Source organism: Dendrobates tinctorius, unplaced genomic scaffold, assembly GCF_039654945.1.
Source record: "Dendrobates tinctorius isolate UK_male_01 unplaced genomic scaffold, ASM3965494v1 ptg000014l, whole genome shotgun sequence".
In the NCBI taxonomy this organism is placed as follows: Eukaryota; Metazoa; Chordata; class Amphibia; order Anura; family Dendrobatidae; genus Dendrobates; species Dendrobates tinctorius.
The window spans coordinates 25,932,510-25,951,455 of NW_027361682.1; the positions used below are offsets into that span (position 1 = coordinate 25,932,510).

The window sequence follows — 18,946 nt, forward strand, 5'->3', positions numbered from 1 at the left end:
ACACTGGTGTGCAGTGGTGGAGATGTCACTGGTGTGCAGTGGTGGAGATGTCACTGGTGGCACTGGTGTACACTGGTGTGCAGTGGTGGAGATGTCACTGGTGTACACTGGTGTGCAGTGGTGGAGATGTCACTGGTGTGCAGTGGTGGAGATGTCACTGGTGGCACTGGTGTACACTGGTGTGCAGTGGTGGAGATGTCACTGGTGTGCAGTGGTGGAGATGTCACTGGTGGCACTGGTGGCACTGGTGTGCAGTGGTGGAGATGTCACTGGTGGCACTGGTGGCACTGGTGTGCAGTGGTGGAGATGTCACTGGTGTGCAGTGGTGGAGATGTCACTGGTGGCACTGGTGGCACTGGTGTGCAGTGGTGGAGATGTCACTGGTGTGCAGTGGTGGAGATGTCACTGGTGGCACTGGTGGCACTGGTGTGCAGTGGTGGAGATGTCACTGGTGGCACTGGTGGGGCTGTGCACATCGCTGGCTTCTATGTCCACCACAAACCTGGGAGAGTCGCAGCGATGTCCCTCGGATCTGCTCTGGGTCTGCGGCTTTTCTGCCCCCTGATCCCCTGTGTGTACGGTCCCTATAGCCCTCTTGTGTGGTTTGGGGAGCGCATGTGTCCGGTGTAATATATAGCAGCAGCCCCGGGTACTGCGCGGTTCCTGGCTGGTATAGCGCTACACAGCGCAGCATTGCTCTCGGTCCTGCTCCTGCGCCTTTTGGGAATTTGGCGCAAAACTAATATTTATTCTAAAGTCAGATCGGGTGCAGAGAGGAGAAGCGGCGTCACCTGGGTGCAGGACTGCGGCAGACACTTCTGCTACTATTCTCTGTTATCAGCCAGAGCAAAAGATCATTGGGAAGACCCCTGTTTGCCCCAGTGATGTGCATTGTGCTTATCTCTGTCTGGCCTGTGGTTGGCTCTGCTATTATTCTCATAAAAGGTGGACTGGCCCTTTAAATGCCCAGTGCACAGGGGGGGGATTCCTACACACTGGCCCCTCATTACAATAAATTCGGAAAGGGGGGAGGCGATGTATTCCCAAACTTCCACAGACCTTTCTGCTCTTCAGCTGCTGGGAAACTGCCGCCAGCTGGGACTTGTAGTTCCTGTTCAGACTTTTCCTTTATCTTGCTTTATTCAAATGCATTAAAAAAGGAAAAGAGAGTAAAAAAAATCCAAGTGCACGGATGTAGCAGAGCTGAATTGGTTGTTAACCCTTTCCCTAGGTTTTTACGGCTGTGGAAAATATGAGCAGCTCGGCTCTGCTACATCTGTGCTCGCTCACATTGCTTCTAGTTACATGTCTTCTTTATTTTTTTATTTATTATTTGTATGTTGCTGTAGATGAAGATTTGCAGAAAAGGGGGATGAGACAGAGCTGTGACCCCCAGATAATGTCTCTGCTGCCCCTGGCATTTCTGCCATAAATAATAAAGGGAAATATCAAATAATATTATACAATGAAATCTAAGTTCCTAGAAAACCACAGAATGAAATAAAACCAATTGTAATAAAACGATGGAATGAAATAGCTGAAGATGCCTGGAAGGGACCTGTCACCTGGAATCTGCGGCGAAGTTTTTAGGCATTTTTTGTAAATGTTTATTTCTGTATTGTTGGTTTTGTGATATTTGCTGCTAAACTTTTTTGCATTTGTACTCAGAGTTATAGATGTAGAACTTTTATATATATTATTTTTTATGAAATATTAGAGATTTTTCTTCTTTTTCTCTTTTTTTTACCCTTTTTACAGTGTTACAGTTCCTACTAAGCATAGTATATTATTAAATTTATGGTATTAGAAATATATATATATGTAATTATGCCGAGAAATTATCCATTTAGTGGAGGATGGGGCGCAGCATTCCTTTCCTGGTTGGATGGAGGGAGGGGGTCTCTTTCTGACATATGATGGAGCCGGATCTGTCAGGATTCTCCCTGTGGATTCCTTACCTGAAGTCGGACAGTGATGTCTACAGGGAGGAGGCGATGTCATATGATGGGAGGAAGATCTGCAAGAGGCTGCACGGTCGCATTAAGAGCCAGTCACATCTTCTGTGGATCCCTGCCACACACAGAATCTTCACTGATCGTTTGGAGATTTTGTTCTTTCTTTAAAAAAAAAATTACTGCTGTTTTTTACAATCCAAAATCTAAGTTCTAAAGAAAAATCTTTTTTTCATGTATGCCTTTTGTAATAAAAAAAAGTGGCAATATTGTACAAGGAGTAGGACATTCCCTATCTGTCTATCTATTTATCTATCCAATATCTATCTATAATTTCTCACTGCTTGAGAAAGGTCCGCACCCTGTTTGTACCGAAACGTTGCACTGAATGGGCACATAGCCCTTTGGGCAGAATAAAACACCTTTACATTTTCTAAAGGAGTGCTGCTTTCCATTTTTCTTATGGATGTTTTTAAGGTTTGGTATATACCTGACAGCGTGCATCCTCTTTTCTCCTTTTTCATCTGTGCTGCTTTTTTATTTTTTCATTGTATCTATCATCTATCTATCCCATATCTATCTATCTATCCCATATCTATCCATCTATCCCATATCTATCTATCCCATATCTATCTATCTATCTATCTATCTATCTATCTATCTATCTATCTATCTATCTATACCACATCTATCCCATATCTATCCCATATCTATTTATCTATCCCATATCTATTTATCTATCCCATATCTATCTATCTATCTATCTATCTATCCATCTATCCCATATCTATCTATCCCATATCTATCTATCTATCTATCTATCTATCTATCTATCCATCTATCCCATATCTATCTATCCCATATCTATCTATCTATCTATCTATCTATCCCATATCTATCTATCTATCCCATATCTATCTATCTCATATCTATCTATCTATCCCATATCTATCTATCCCATATCTATCTATCTATCTATCTATCTATCTATCCCATATCTATCTATCAATCTCATATCTATCTATCTATCTCATATCTATCTATCTATCCCATATCGATCTATCTATTTATCTATCTATCTATCTATCTATCTAGAGGGCAAAAACAAGAAACAGCATTCCATATAGCAAAAAAAATCGTGCTCTATATTGGCCCATGTGGCAAACATCCCCACATGAACCAATATAGAGCACGATTTTATTTGCTATATGGAATGCTGTTTCTTGTTTTTGCCCTCTAATTACAATGTTTGGTACATGTATATGAAAGGCTGCACCCGGTTCTTTAGTGCTATGCATAATTTTTCTATCTATCTATCTATCTATCTATCTATCTATCTATCTGTCCCATATCTATCTATCTATCCATCCGATATCTATCTGTCTCTCCATTATACAGTATATCATCTACAGTTTCTATCTCCCTTATAAAAGCCAGATTATACATTGTTTCAAGTCAAACATAACAGATTACACAGAACGTGAATGGATTCCGCTGATCTCTCTCAGGACCTAGCAGATAAAGGATCTAAAGGATCCCTGATAAGCAGAGGGAGCTCAGCAGAGGTGGCCTCATTATTTGCTAGAGATAGATGTAATTACCATCAGTCAGTGGTCAAACATTTGCTACCTATTCCTTGTATGGTGACCATGCAGAGCTGCGGCTGCTAAATCTTCTCCTCCCCCAATTTTAACCCAGACAAGAAATACTGACGATGATGATGATTATGGGTTTTCTGATGCTTTGCTGCCCTCTCTGTGCAAAAGATGGAATTACAATTCCGACTTGTGTGCAACTTTACAAGGTGAGGCAGAATGATCGAACTGTAAAGTGGAGTTATTAATGCCTGCTTAATATTAATAGCAGATAGATAGATATGGGATAGATAGATAGATAGATAGATAGATATGGGATAGATAGATAGATAGACAGATAGATAGATAGATAGATATTTGATAGATAGATAGATACTGTAGATAGATATGGGATAGATAAATAGATAGATAGATAGATATGGGATAGATAGATAGATAGATATGGGATAGATAGATAGATAGATAGACAGATAGACAGATAGATAGATAGATAGATAGATAGGTAGATATGGGATAGATAAATAGATAGATATGGGATAAATAGATAGATAGATAGATAGATAGATAGATAGATAGATAGATAGATAGATAGATAGACAGACAGGGCTGGCAGCATAATTGTGTTCTGTACATGACTAGCCAAACACAGCCAGAGATTGCAGCTAGAATGCAATGAGTGCATAGTCATTTATCTGCTTTCTGCATCAACTAGATAGCAGAGAGCAACGTCTATGCTTTCCACAGCTGTAAGATAGCACAGAGCTTGGCACAACTCTGTTTCCTGCTTCATCTGGATAGCACAGGATAATTTATCTGCTTTCTCCTGCAGCAAGCACAGGATAATCTCTCTGCTTTCTCCTGCAGCTAGCACAGGATAACCTCTCTGCTTTCTCCTGCAGTTAGCACATGATAACCTCTCTGCTTTCTCCTGCAGCTAGCACAGGATAACTTCTCTGCTTTCTCCTGTAGCTAGCACAGAATAATCTCTCTGCTTTCTCCTGCAGCAAGCACAGGATAATCTCTCTGCTTTCTCCTGCAGCTAGCACAGGATAACTTCTCTGCTTTCTCCTGTAGCTAGCACAGAATAATCTCTCTGCTTTCTCCTGCAGCTAGCACAGGATAACCTCTCTGCTTTCTCCTGTAGCTAGCACAGAATAATTTATCTGCTTTCTCCTGCAGCTAGCACAGAATAACTTCTCTGCTTTCTTCTGCAGCTAGCACAGAATAACCTCTCTGCTTTCTCTTGCAGCTAGCACAGGATAATCTCTCTGCTTTCTCCTGCAGCTAGCACAGTATAACTTCTCTGCTTTCTTCTGCAGCTAGCACAGAATAACCTCTCTGCTTTCTCTTGCAGCTAGCACAGGATAATCTCTCTGCTTTCTCCTGCAGCTAGCACAGTATATCTTCTCTGCTTTCTTCTGCAGCTAGCACAGAATAACCTCTCTGCTTTCTCCTGCAGCTAGCACAGGATAATCTCTCTGCTTTCTCCTGCAGCTATCACAGGATAATCTCTCTGCTTTCTCCTGCAGCTAGCACAGGATAACCTCTCTGCTTTCTCCCGCAGTTAGCACAGGATAGCTTCTGTACTTTTTCCTGCAGCTAGTACAGGATAACTTCTCTGCTTTCCCCTGCAGCTACCACAGGATAACCTCTCCGTTTTCTCCTGCAGCTAGCACAGGATAACCTCTCTGCTTTCTCCTGCAGTTAGCACATGATGACCTCTCTGCTTTCTCCTGCAGCTAGCACAGGATAACTTCTCTGCTTTCTCCTGTAGCTAGCACAGAATAATCTCTCTGCTTTCTCCTGCAGCTAGCACAGGATAACCTCTCTGCTTTCTCCTGCAGTTAGCACATGATAACCTCTCTGCTTTCTCCTGCAGCTAGCACAGGATAACTTCTCTGCTTTCTCCTGTAGCTAGCACAGAATAATCTCTCTGCTTTCTCCAGCAGCTAGCACAGGATAACCTCTCTGCTTTCTCCTGCAGCTAGCACAGGATAACTTCTCTGCTTTCTCCTGTAGCTAGCACAGAATAATCTCTCTGCTTTCTCCTGCAGCTAGCACAGAATAACCTCTCTGCTTTCTCTTGCAGCTAGCACAGGATAACCTCTCTGCTTTCTCTTGCAGCTAGCACAGGATAACCTCTCTGCTTTCTCCTGCAGCTAGCACAGAATAATCTCTCTGCTTTCTCCTGTAGCTAGCACAGGATAACTTCTGTACTTTCTCCTGCAGCTACCACAGGATAACTTCTCTGCTTTCCCCTGCAGCTACCACAGGATAACCTCTCGGTTTTCTCCTGCAGCTAGCACAGGATAACCTCTCTGGTTTCTCCTGCAGTTAGCACAGGATAACTTCTCTGCTTTCTCCTGTAGCTAGCACAGGATAACTTCTCTGCTTTCTCCTGCAGCCACCACAGGATAACTTCTCTGCTTTCTCCTGTAGCTAGCACAGGATAACTTCTCTGCTTTCTCCTGTAGCCAGCACAGGATAACTTCTCTGGTTTCTCCTGCAGCAAGCACAGGATAACTTCTCTGCTTTCTCCTGCAGCTAGCACAGGATAACTTCTCTGCTTTCTCCTGTAGCTAGCACAGGATAACTTCTTTTCTTTCTCCTGTAGCTATCACAGGATAACTTCTCTGCTTTCTCCTGTAGCTAGCACAGGATAACCTCTCTTGTTTCTCCTGTAGCTAGCACAGGATAACTTCTTTGCTTTCTCCTGTTGCTTGCTAGCACAGGATAACTTCTCTGGTTTCTCCTGTAGCTAGCACAGGATAACTTCTATGCTTTCTCCTGTAGCTAGCACAGGATAACTTCTCTGCTTTCTCCTGTAGCTAGCACAGGATAACCTCTCTTGTTTCTCCTGTAGCTAGCACAGGATAACTTCTTTGCTTTCTCCTGTTGCTTGCTAGCACAGGATAACTTCTCTGCTTTCTCCTGTAGCTTGTTAGCACAGGATGACTCTGTTTTCTACTTCATCCTGCTAGCAGAACTTCTCTTTTTTTTACTGCAGCTAGACAGAGCACAGGACAACTACTCTGTTTCTTCCTCTCACTCTCGTCTGACTTTTCTTTCTTCCATTCTAGAACAGGACGAGACTCAGCCCACACTGACTCCAGTCTCCAATCACCTCCCCATTGCAGGCTTGGGATTGGCTGAAGGGCAGAGTAGTGCAGCTATTTATTCCAGCCTTGCCTACTTCTACAGAGCAGACTTACAAGTTGTCTTGGCATTTGGGCTCCTGAGCTGAGCGGGGAATCTTGCGCCCAGAAGTCGCATCGGGATCTTGGAAAACTCTCCAGAAACATATGGTTCCTGATATACTTGGCAGATCCAGAGTGCAGCCTTAGAGAGGAGTGAGCTGCAGCCTCCTCTGCCTCCACATCACTTTTCATTCTTGCAATCCCTCACTCCCCAATTTTGCGCATGAATCTCTTGGATCCCTTCATGAAGATGACAGAAGAGCAAGACAAGTGCCTGTCAGGGGCTCCTAGCCCTTCCATGTCTGAGGACTCTGCTGGTTCCCCCTGCCCTTCTGGGTCGGGCTCAGATACTGAGAACACAAGACCCCAAGAAAATACTTTCCCCAAAGGGGATCCGGACATGAAGAAGGAGACAGAGGATGAAAAGTTCCCTGTCTGCATCAGAGAGGCAGTCAGCCAGGTGCTGAAGGGATATGACTGGACCCTGGTGCCCATGCCAGTCAGGGTGAATGGATCCAGCAAGAGCAAACCCCATGTCAAGAGACCAATGAATGCTTTTATGGTTTGGGCACAGGCTGCCAGGAGGAAGCTTGCTGATCAGTACCCACATCTCCACAATGCAGAACTCAGCAAGACCCTGGGCAAGCTCTGGAGGTGAGTGTGTGTGGTCCTGGAACTCTCCACCCTTCTGTATTTACCAATATGTGTCCATTGTTTACTAATAATGTTGCACTTGTGGATACATTTACTCTCTGGGATGTCTGGCTGCAGTTAGGGGGAATTGGCCTGGGGTGTGAGGTTGGGGCTACACTAGTCTCCCATTAATGCTATGAGGAGGGCAGATTTGGTAGGAAGTGGGGATTTCTCTGCTTTGCCCCTTTGTACAACTTTGCTCTTGAGTCTCTCCTCCACCAAAGCCCCATCCAATCGTCCATTGCTGTAGATGTGTATTTCTTGGGGCATTTTAGGATATATTTAACCCCTGCTGGGGGGGGGGGTTAACAGTTTTGGCCCCTGGAGGGCTCAGGTGGAAAGGTTGTAGCCCTAGGATTTTTTTTTTTCTCCTTGCTGGCAGTGAAGGAATGACTCCAACCACTTCAAAGGATTGATTCTACCTTTATCTGATGGCTGAAAGGGCTTCCTGCACTGGAAAATGAGATTCCTGCTCTTGGTTTATTCTGTGGTTTCTTAATTTTTTTTAATGCTGATTAGGATTGCTGGATTATGAATGCAAGTGAGAGGGGCTCACATTATCTTCTATGATAAAATAAAAACTGCAGCCTCATTTGGATTCAATCTTGTTTTAATCAATGAAATCAGTTTTGCATTTTATATGAAAGTATAAGTTGCCTTCTAGCTGATTAAAATCTGGGCAGGGAAAAGCTGTAATGTTTGCCTCTGTGATGTGGGACAAGGCATAATAAAGTGATATAACGATAACGAATGGGAAATAATTATGAATAATATTAATAATAAAATAATAACATAGGAAAATACTACAATTTAATAATGGAAAAAAATGTGTAGTTTAAGAACAAAGTAAAATAATTCTGTCATATAGGATGATATTAATCATGTAATAAAGTATAATAATAATGTATCATATATTGTATTATAGTAAAATGGCAATGTCATATAGTAGTATAATATTTTTATTATTATTATTACTAACTAATTAAATGTAAACAAAAAATCTAACATTATATATATTATTAGGAATGTATGTAAACATATGACATCTGCATATAATATCTGTATTGTCTCTGCACCAGAGTGATATATATGTATCCTCCTCTTGCCATATTATAGGCTGCTAAATGAGGGCGAGAAGCGTCCTTTTGTAGAAGAAGCTGAGAGACTGAGAATCCAGCACAAGAAAGACCATCCGGACTACAAGTACCAGCCACGCCGCAGAAAGTCCGTCAAGAATGGGCAGGCTGAGCAAGAGGACGGTTCGGAGCAGACCCATATCTCCCCCAATGCCATTTTCAAGGCTCTGCAGGCTGACTCCCCACATTCTGCCTCTAGTATGAGTGAGGTGCACTCCCCAGGGGAACACTCAGGTAAGGACTGAGCTCCTGTTTGCATGTTATTAAATTAATGCATGTTAGAAATGACAGTGATCATGCAAAAAGAAAAACAGCTTATGTCATGTCTGTGCTGCCCATGATAACATTATGTCAATGATATAGGGTTTGCTAATGTCATAAAATGGAACACTTGGTAGTTCCCAGTGTCAGGCGGCCAGTCTGGCTGAGGCTGTTGCACTTATTATCTACCCTACATGATCTAGACTGGTAGACCTCTAAGCCCTCACCTGCTGTCCAGCAGCTGTTGAGTTAAACTCACTGTATGATCCTGGAGTTAATGATTGGCAGGAGTTACATGGCACCTGCTTGTATGATATAAGATAGGTAAGAGTGTGCTTCCTAAGTATTGGAACTTTATGTGACCCTGCAGCTTATCTGCTGGCTCCTATAATGAAGCAGCAAGGATACATGTGAGCATGGATGTTAGGATTCGCAGTAATCACTGCTAAGTTACATAAAAGTTCTTCATTTTGACTTTTTTTTTCCGGCATTGCTATGTCATCGGATTGTTATATAATATACATACGGTACCTATTTTTTTGTTTTTAAATATTTAGCACTGTGGTTAGTACTGTATGGTGGCTCAGTGGTTAGCACTGCAGCCTTGCAGCACTGGGGTCCTGGATCCAAATCCCACCAAGGACAACATCTGCAAGGAGTTTGTATGTTCTCCCCGTGTTTGTGGGGGTTCCTCCAGTTTCCTCCCACAATCCAAAGACATACTGATAGGGATTCTAGATTGTGAGCCCCAGTGGGGACAGTGATGATGACATCTGTACTGTGCTGTGCATTATGATGACTCGATATAAGTAAACATAATAAATTGTCTAACAGTTTGGTTATTTTTTTTGTTGCTGCAGGTCAATCACAGGGGCCTCCAACTCCACCAACCACCCCTAAAACAGATGTGCAGCCGGGCAAGCCAGACCTGAAGCGTGAAGGTCGCACCGTCCAAGAGAGCGGCCGCCAACCCCCACATATTGATTTCCGTGATGTGGACATTGGAGAGCTCAGCAGTGAGGTGATTTCCAATATTGAGACCTTTGATGTCAACGAATTCGATCAATACTTGCCACCCAATGGTCACCCAGGAGTTGCCTCTACGCAGGTGACTTACACTGGCAGTTACGGCATCACCAACACAAATAGTGCCAGCACGGGAGCTGGGCACACATGGATGTCCAAGCAACAGCCAAGTCAACAGTCGCAGCAACAGCACACATTGTCGACTCTGAACAGCGAGCAGAGCCAGTCCCAGCAGAGGACACACATCAAAACCGAGCAGCTCAGTCCGAGCCATTACAGCGACCAGCAGCAGCAACACTCCCCACAACAGCTCAACTACAGCTCCTTCAACCTCAACCATTACGGCTCTTCCTACCCAATGCCCATCACGCGCTCGCAGTACGACTACACCGAGCACCAAGGTTCGAACACCTACTACAGCCATGCCGCTGGCCAGAGCTCCAACATCTACTCTACCCTGAGCTACATGAACCCAAGCCAGCGTCCCATGTACACTCCTATCGCAGACACGACGGGGGTCCCATCTATTCCCCCAACACATAGCCCTCAACATTGGGAGCAGCCGGTCTACACACAGCTCACCAGGCCATAGAGCTATCACTATAGGCCATTGACTTTCTAAAGACAATTTGCCATCCAGCACAAGTCAAAAAAGTGCCCTCTTCATACACGCGTAGCGCGTCGCCCTCTGCTGGCAGCCAGCGAGACTGGGCGGATTGCTTCTAAACAGGACTCTCTTGACACCTCTGTATGCGCAGATGGCACAAGAGACGATACTTTAGAAAAACCAGCAACTTGATTCTTGGAGAGACTTTTGCAATTCTACATCCTCTGTGAGGACTAGTCTCTGTCTGATATATTTTAGTATGTACTGTGTATGTTCTATTGCCTTTATATGGGGGTTTATACATTTATATTTTAGAAGAAAACAAATACATTGTAAGAAGAAAAAAAAAAAGTTCTCCGTTGGAGTAGTTTTACATCATTTGAATATTTTTGTAAAAAAATGAAAAAAATTTAAATTTTCTTTTTTCCCCCCAAAAATATAATATTAATCTTTACATTTATAATGAGCAGTGAGAATTATTTTCGGCCATATGTAAATCAGACAGTGGATTGTAATAGGGTTTACTCAAGTAGGAAATCTATTTCCACCTCTATACCCAAGTGCCAATAACAAAAAAAAACTGTGCCCGAAGATTATAATTCACGTGTTGCCTAATGAACTGTTCCAGCCAGACTATATACAAGTGCCCTTTTCCAATTCCTAATGATCTCCAGCAGCAAAAGCAATAGGATTGATTTATTTTTTATTTTATTTTTTTTTAGAAAGAAATTCTGGGAATTTTTTTTTTTTTTTTTTACACCAGGTGTCACGTTCTTAAATTATTTATTTTATAATAAAAATAATATTTGTTAAAAATAAGCAAAGACTCCCGAATTTAAAAAAAAAAATCTTTTGTACAAAGAAGATATATATTAGCATGCTGCTGATTTTTCTTATTTTTTTGCCTTTTTTTTTGAGAAGTATGCTTTTTGTTAAATTATGGGTTTTTATTGTTTCATTTTTTTTTTCCTTTTTTTTTCCTTTCTCCGACTTTTTCTTTTCTGTTCTACATTCCTTCTTTGAGTCTAATTGTAAAAACATACCAGATGCTCTAATTTACGTTAAAAAAAAAAAATAGCAGTAAGTTTACTGGGGGTTATTTTTTTTTTTCCCATGCAAAAAGTTGTACCAAGTTTGTAAAATCTGATGAAAAAAAAATAATAATTTGTTCAATGCCTCATACAAGGTACGCAGCCATTAGTACATTGTACACTATTTGATTTTACGACATCTAGAGACTTTTGGCACAATTTTGTGACAGAATGGTAATAAATTTGACATAAAATGCAGTTTGACTTTGGCAAATGGTTGGTTAACATTTGCTTAAAAAAGATTTATATATATATTTTTTAAAGGTACGGTAATGGTATTGTTAAATGCTATGTCGAGATAGAGCACTCCACAACGAGCGCCTTCATTCCAAAAAGTAGGCCTTAAAGTTCCCTCTAAGTTAAGTAACCTATACAAAGCTGACTTTTGAAGTCCGTGGATCATTTTGTTCATTTTTATGTGCGATTTGTTTTTTTTTTCTATTGTTATTCTTCTGTCTTTGTGAACTTATCCTCTTGTGTATTATTGTTTTGCAATAAATATAATACAATGTACTAAAAGTGAAATCTCGCTCTTTTCTTGCAAATATTAAAAGGGGTATTCCCATCTCCAAGATCGTATCCCAATATGTAGTAATTGTAATAATAATAGTACAGTTCTTCTGATTCACTACGTGTCTTTGTTCATGTGCAGGCATTGCAGGACCTTAGGTATCCATGGTGACCACCACTGATACAGTGACAGTTAGCTAGTTGCTAGTTGTCATAACCATGGGAACTTAAGGTCCTGCAATGCCTGCAAATGTGAATCAGAAGAACTATACTACATTTCTAATTGGAGGCATTTGCTAATATTATTATTATTATTACACCTACTGCATATTGGGATAGGATCTTGGAGATGGGAATACCCCTCTAAGTTCACACAATGAGTTTCTGATGCTGTATATTTTTGCTGGACAGAAAAAAAGCAGCGTCTTACAGTTCCAGCAAAGTGAATGGGATTTATAGAAATTTCCTGCCCGCTGTGATTTTTTTTTTTTTTTTTTTTACTCAGTGTAAACTGACCTGCGGTGCATATTTCAGATTCGCAGCATATTAATTTCTCTTGCGGGTATGCTTAGTTTTCTGTGCAGATTTTCCCCCATAGACTTGCATCAGATGTGAAAATATGCAGGTAAAAGGTAAAAAAAAAGAAGCTTTTTTTTAGTGCTTTTGCGCCGAAAAAAGCATGTTATCCACACATCAGTAAGGTTTAGAGAAAGCCAAATACCTGGAAGAATGAAAAACGAGTCAAAACCGCAAGAAGAAACAAAGAAAATACCACTAATTTACCTAATAGGTATAGCAAATCAACAAGATCAATAACTTACCAAATACTCATCATGGGAACGTAGCGTTACAGAAGTCTAAGGCTACGTTTCCAGGATGAGTTTTTTACACTGTGTATTTTTGAAAAAATGCAAATAACCTATGGGTGCAGAAAATCTGCAATATCCTTAGTGCAGATTTATACTGGCCAACAATCGGCCAATAAACGTTCATAAGAATGCCAATAACCAATTATCGGCCACTGTAAGCAGATTGGCGATCAGATAATTTATGATGGCATCATAGTCATACCCAACATGAATCTTGATGTTCGTCTTGTCAGACTCCTATTGTCCACTTACTACACTAAGGTATACGAGATGTGGACCTAGTAGATCTAATCTTTCTGGTTCTTTACATGGGTAGGTCCATTAATAAATGTAGGTATATAATAAAGTGCATATGTGCATGTATATGCTAAAAACATTAGCAGGGAGATCACTCATCTAGTTGATGAATAGCTGTCAGATCCCTTAATTCCTTTGTCCTAACACGTTTCGCCCCTCAGTTTTGGGGTTCATCAGGGGACCATTTTTTGAGGTGACCTTAATCAGTTAAGGGGCAGAGTTGTTTCCGCCTCCGTTCTTCCAGCAAGAATAATGTCTATGTTCAGCTTTGCATCAGGATCCATTTCAAAGAAGGAGCAAGCACTTTATTTTCCTAAACTTCTTCAGAAATGGTAAAGTTGATTTCCCAAGTGAGGCATCACATACCCACGCTGCTTGATTCAGGCCTCGACAAAGGTCCAGGGATGGACCAAAACGATCCACGTTGGATCCTTGCATGTCATTTGCATCATTCTCAGTGTTGCGATTTGCTCTTCTAATACTTTGAATTGACCGGGATCCTTCCACTGATCTGATCATCTACCATGATTCTTGAGTGCCAACCAGATTTCCTTCTTAGCAGCAGAGACTGGTACGCGGCCAAAAATCGACTTTGTTTTGCCGCTTATCTAAGAGTATCACATTACGTAAGAATGTAGATATCCTTCAGTGTCCTTCTGTTTTCTCGGATTCCTTTTGATTTATGAGATTTGAAAATCAAAGCTGATTTTTTTTTCCAGGAAACAGCGCCACTCTTGTACATTGGCTGTGTCTGGTAATGCAGCTTAGTTAAATACAGAGACAAAGGTTGATTTAACAGAAGGTATCTGATGTGTTTGTGATGGCAGGAGGCTAGCAATCAGGGGTTAAGAGTTGTGCAAAAGGATTTGCAGGACCCTGGACCAGCTGCCATGTAGGTGCTGTGTACTGCAAATGTTCTACTACCTGCTGGATGCCTCTTCTGATCAGTAGACCAGACGATGTCGCATGGCCTAATATTTGAAAGAGATGCCTAGGATGCCGTCAGGTAGTGGAAAGTTCGCAGTGGACATGTGGCGCCCCTGAAGGTTCAGTCGCCACAGAGGTACTGCACCTCCTCCTGAGGTGTGGTACCCCACCATCCAGGTAAGGTGGAGACACCTGACCACACTCCAACACCTGCACCCCACACCACAAACTAGTGTAGCAAAGCACCTTCGGCGGCTCCCTGCTTGGAGTGTAGCATAGCACCCCTTGGTGGCTCCCTGCTTGGAACATGAAGCGTGCTGGGAGGTGGGTGGAGTCTAGTTCACATAAAAGAGCGGGAAGAGTTGAGTCATTCAGTCAGTTTTCATTCAGTCAGTGAGTGAGGATGTAGAAGGACAGAGGGAGAGACAGAGAACATCCCCGGGAGAGGGATGGAAGAAGGAAGTGCTGCAGCAGGCCACAGTGATCTGGGTCTGCTGGCACAGGAAAGAGACAGAGAAAGGAAGCTTGATTCTCCATTGGGAAGAAGGATTAGCACGGAACATAAGGAGAACAGGAGGACTAAGGATCAGGGTTGGAAGAGAGAACCCTTCCCACGTTCTAAGTGCAAGGCTGGGGTCCAGTCCCCGAGGTTGTATGGATACTAATGGTCCTGCAGCAGACACTGGAGGAATAGAAGTAGTGATTCTCACACAAGACTTGGGGGCACAACAGCAACCATAGTGAGCCAGGACTAGGTAGTAAGGAGTCCCCGAAGCAGGCTACAGCTGTGTGCCAAACAAGTAGAGTTCATAGGAACATCTGACAGGAGGAACTCCAGTGTAACTCAGTACTGTGAGTACTTCACTCAAAGGCGCTATAAGAGGAGACGTTCAGAAAAGGCACATATGTTGGCGGAGTGTTGGAAGGGAGTACTTCATCTTGCCTGGAAGTTGGCTGAGCTCCTGACCTGGAGGACACAACACCGAGGCGGGCATGTGTGTGCACAGCAGACTGTGAGTAAAGCTTTGGAACTACATGCGCTGGTGTCCTCCACGTATTCCCGCGCCAACCCACTCAGCACTGCTACATCCCTTGCGCCCGACACTACACCATCTAGGTGTCACTTCACCTGCTCTGCCCTGGGACTACAGCCCTGCCTGTGGAGGGCTATAACATCATTGCTGCACCACACCATCTGTCCCAGAGGATCTGTCTGCAGCGTCGGCTTACATCTTCCTTGCCGAACACCACAGGTGGCGTCACGAATCACTCATAAACTTTCCCCTTTTTACAATGGGCGCCCAGGGCCACGGGCCAGGTCCCAGCTGCCGTGACATCTCCCATTGAAGCTCATCGGGCCCGGTACCGAGTACCCCACAGCCCTGGGAGGGCGACCCAGACAAGTCTGGCGACCATGGAGTACCGATGTGGCCTCAGGACCAGAGTCCTGCAAAACGTTTTGCTCAACTCTTATTAAGAGGTTTTATAATACCTAGGAGGCCACAGGCTCTTCTATCATATCACAACAGCCAGCGCTCATTTGGCCCTGTGCACAGTGCATGAATGGAACTGGCTCAGGAGTTGCGCCTGCTCCATACTTTGCAGGCACATCCATTTGCTCATCGCTTGGTTTTTTTAAAATAGTTGGTAGTCCACAATCTGGCACTCTTAGTGGCCATGGTAATGGTACAGTTCTGTAGAATAACAGTAACAGTCTTTGCAGCCCATAGCAACCAATTACAGCTCAGCTTTCATTTTCATTAAACCCCTAGTAAAATGAAAGCCGCTCAGTGATTGGCTGCTATTGGCAACACAGCCATTTTTTAATAGTTTTGATGAACTGAATTTTGTTCTGTGTGTTGTGTTCACAATGGAGCAGAAGAAAAGTGGGGTAGTTGCCCACAGCAACAGCACGGGGTGACTGTTTTTATAACCCACTCTGAGCTTGGTTGCACAGTATCAGACCATAAGCCCCTCCCTCTAGGCAAAAGTTGAAAGCATAACCCCGCCTCTGTGTGGCAGGGGATGTGCCACATGATTCTACTCAGTCAATCAGCAGCTTTGGAACAGTCACTGCTCAGCTAGAAGAAAGTGTGCAGGTACAGTAGGAAGAGCAGGCGTCATAACTGTGCAACCGCAAAACATGTTGCCCCAGCGGCTCATCTGCCTCATATCTATCAAAGGTGTATCTAGGTTTTCTGGCACCCGGGGCAAGAATTCAGTTCATTTTAGCGATTTGCATTCTTCTGGCCACATTCCGACTAGATGTGCCCGGCCTCGCTCAATTCATTTTCATTGAGTGAGGCCACGAATGTCTAGTCGGCACATGACTGCATGCATGAAAATTGCCGACACCAGAGAATCCTGACAGCGTGCAGTGCGGACTGGGAGAATTCAGAAGTCTGCAGTCACAAAGAATGACTGCAGACTCATCACAAATGTGGACAACCCCTTTAATGCTCCTAACAAAAAGAAAGTAGTGCTTAACTTGTCAGTGCTGATATGTAAGCGGAATAATACTGCTGTAACAATGGGAGATATACCACCAGAAAGGGAATCTGTCAGAAGAATAAAACAATATGTATGTGACAGCCTAATAAGAGGGGGAAAATGAAGTTATATTCTCCCTGCAGCCGCTCGTGTCCAGTCATGGGGCCGACAACAGGGCTATATGAGCAGTCAGCGCTGTAATCACTCTCCTCTGCTCCATGGCTTGCATCCTGCTCTGAAGGTGGAGTGGTTACAGCACCTTCAATGACTGCAGTGATCATACCCCCAGTGGAAGCGAGCGGCTGCAGGGAGAATACCACTTAACTTTCTCCATGCAGCTGCACTTCTTCTTTCTCCATGCAGCTGCACTTCTTATTAGACAAGTTTAAGATGGGGATTACTTGCAAATTACCACTATGGCTGCAGGTAAATGTTTTTGGGGGGTTGCTGACAGGTTGCTTTTAATATGCAAGATTAGTAGCCACACCAGGTAAATATGAGCAGATGCCACAGCAACCCGGGGGGCTGTGCTGAGGAACCCATGACCATCTGCCTAAACATGCTACATGCTTGTTAAGCTAAGGGTGAGGCCCACATACAGCTGGACCCTGCTCTGATCATGGATCTTCTGTTTTCACAATCATTTGAATTCTAAAAAACTGTGAAAACTGGGACTACAGGAAGTATGCTAAGGTCAAGTTCACACCTTGTGTTTTGATGCATTTTCTTTTCCAGGGAAAAAAAAAGAATGGTTTTACAGTAAAGTCTAAAATAATTAGACTTCTAAAATGTCATTACCAATTTTCCTTGCATTTTTTTGACCCATAATGCAATTTTTTTATTTTAGTTTTTTTTAAACAGAACTTGTTCATTTTTTTTAGCTTTGCAGCTTTTTTCCCCATTGAAATCAGCAGCAAAAAAATGCATAAAAACAAATCTGAAACACATGGAATTTCCACTTTAATTTTCCGGCCATAGTCTGTGCTTTTCATGCACAAAAAAAATCAAAACCTCTACATGTCAACATTGCTAAGAGGCCATGTACCCTTATAGCTAAAAAGCTGTATGTTTTTCCTCTGTTTTTTAATTATTATTATTATTATTATTATTATTGAGTTTTTGGTGCATTTTTTATGCATCTACCACTTTTTAAAGCGCTCATGGTGCAGATACGAATAATTTTTTAATGCATTTTTTTGTACATAAACAGATTTTTATTGCATATTATGCCGCAAACCAGGAAGTATCAAATTAAAGTTACTTTATTTATAACATGACGTACCAAAAAGACAAAAACGCATCATAAAAATGGAATAAAAATCCAATGAAAAAACATAAGTAACCTAATTTACCTAAGACTATGTTCACACAATCTTTGCAGCGTTTTCTTGCTGCTTTTTTATGCAAATTAAAAGCTACTTTTACAAAAGCTATGAAGTTTTTGCAAAATCTCATACATACACTTTTTTTCTGGCTTTTTTTGGAAAACTGAAGCTTTTAAAAAAAAAAAAAAAAAAAAAAAAAAAATCTGCAGTATGTCAATTCTTTCAGTATTTTTGCAGCATTTTTCATTCATAGGAACCAGGAAATAAAACTGCAAGAAAACACAATGCCTTTTTTGGGGGAGTTTTTGGTAAATTAAAGTAACTTTATTAAGCAAGTACTGCAATCTGCACCCATAAAAACTTGTTTAAAAAGCTAGGAAAACACCACAAGGCTATGCGCACACCAAGTTTCTATGAGGAAATAGTGAAAACTACTTTGAGATATTTTTATGGGAGTTTTTTTGTTTTCCAAAGAGTTTAAGAAAAAGTTTTTTTTTTTATTCCTGCAGCCTTTTGATTGGACGGCTTCTAGCTCCATTAGAAACCTCTTCAAACTAGTGACCTGCGCTTTTTTCCCACCAGGCGTTTTTTCCAAACCTGAAATCCAAAAAAAGAACGATCAAAACACTAAATATATGAGCAGAAAAGTGGTTTCATGGAACAAATGGATAAGTAGAGTATTTTTTTATTTTTAACAATTTTTCAGCTGTTTTTTGAGGGCGGACACTTTGAAAAAACTCTGTGCACGCATCATAAGGCTATGTGCACACAGTGCGGATTCTGCAGCATTTCTGGCCCTGCGGGTCCGCAGCAGTTTCTGCTGCGTTGTACAGTACCATTGTTTGCAATGGTAAAACCAAAAACGCTGTGCACATGCTGCAGATTTTTCCGCGGGATACAATCCGCAGCATGTCAATTCTTTGTGCGGATTCTGCTGCAGTTTGACACCTTCACCATTGTGCACACGTAG

At 42.3% G+C, this 18,946-nt stretch overlaps 1 protein-coding gene and 1 long non-coding RNA gene across 2 annotated transcripts in view; one reads left to right on the plus strand and one right to left on the minus strand.

Annotated features, from left to right (window-relative positions):
* Positions 1-12,077, plus strand: part of SOX9 (SRY-box transcription factor 9) — a 42,258-nt gene extending 30,181 nt beyond the window's left edge. The window contains exons 2-4 of the mRNA XM_073560063.1: positions 6,628-7,398; positions 8,554-8,807; positions 9,695-12,077. Coding sequence (XP_073416164.1) covers positions 6,968-7,398; positions 8,554-8,807; positions 9,695-10,452 — 1,443 coding nt within the window. The 5' untranslated portion in view covers positions 6,628-6,967 and the 3' untranslated portion in view covers positions 10,453-12,077. The remainder of the gene's footprint in view (positions 1-6,627; positions 7,399-8,553; positions 8,808-9,694) is intronic.
* Positions 12,078-18,194: 6,117 nt separating this feature from the next.
* LOC141070421 (uncharacterized) overlaps positions 18,195-18,946 on the minus strand; it is a 45,001-nt gene continuing 44,249 nt past the window's right edge. The window contains exon 3 of the long non-coding RNA XR_012226659.1: positions 18,195-18,573. This is a non-coding gene — a long non-coding RNA (uncharacterized lncRNA). The remainder of the gene's footprint in view (positions 18,574-18,946) is intronic.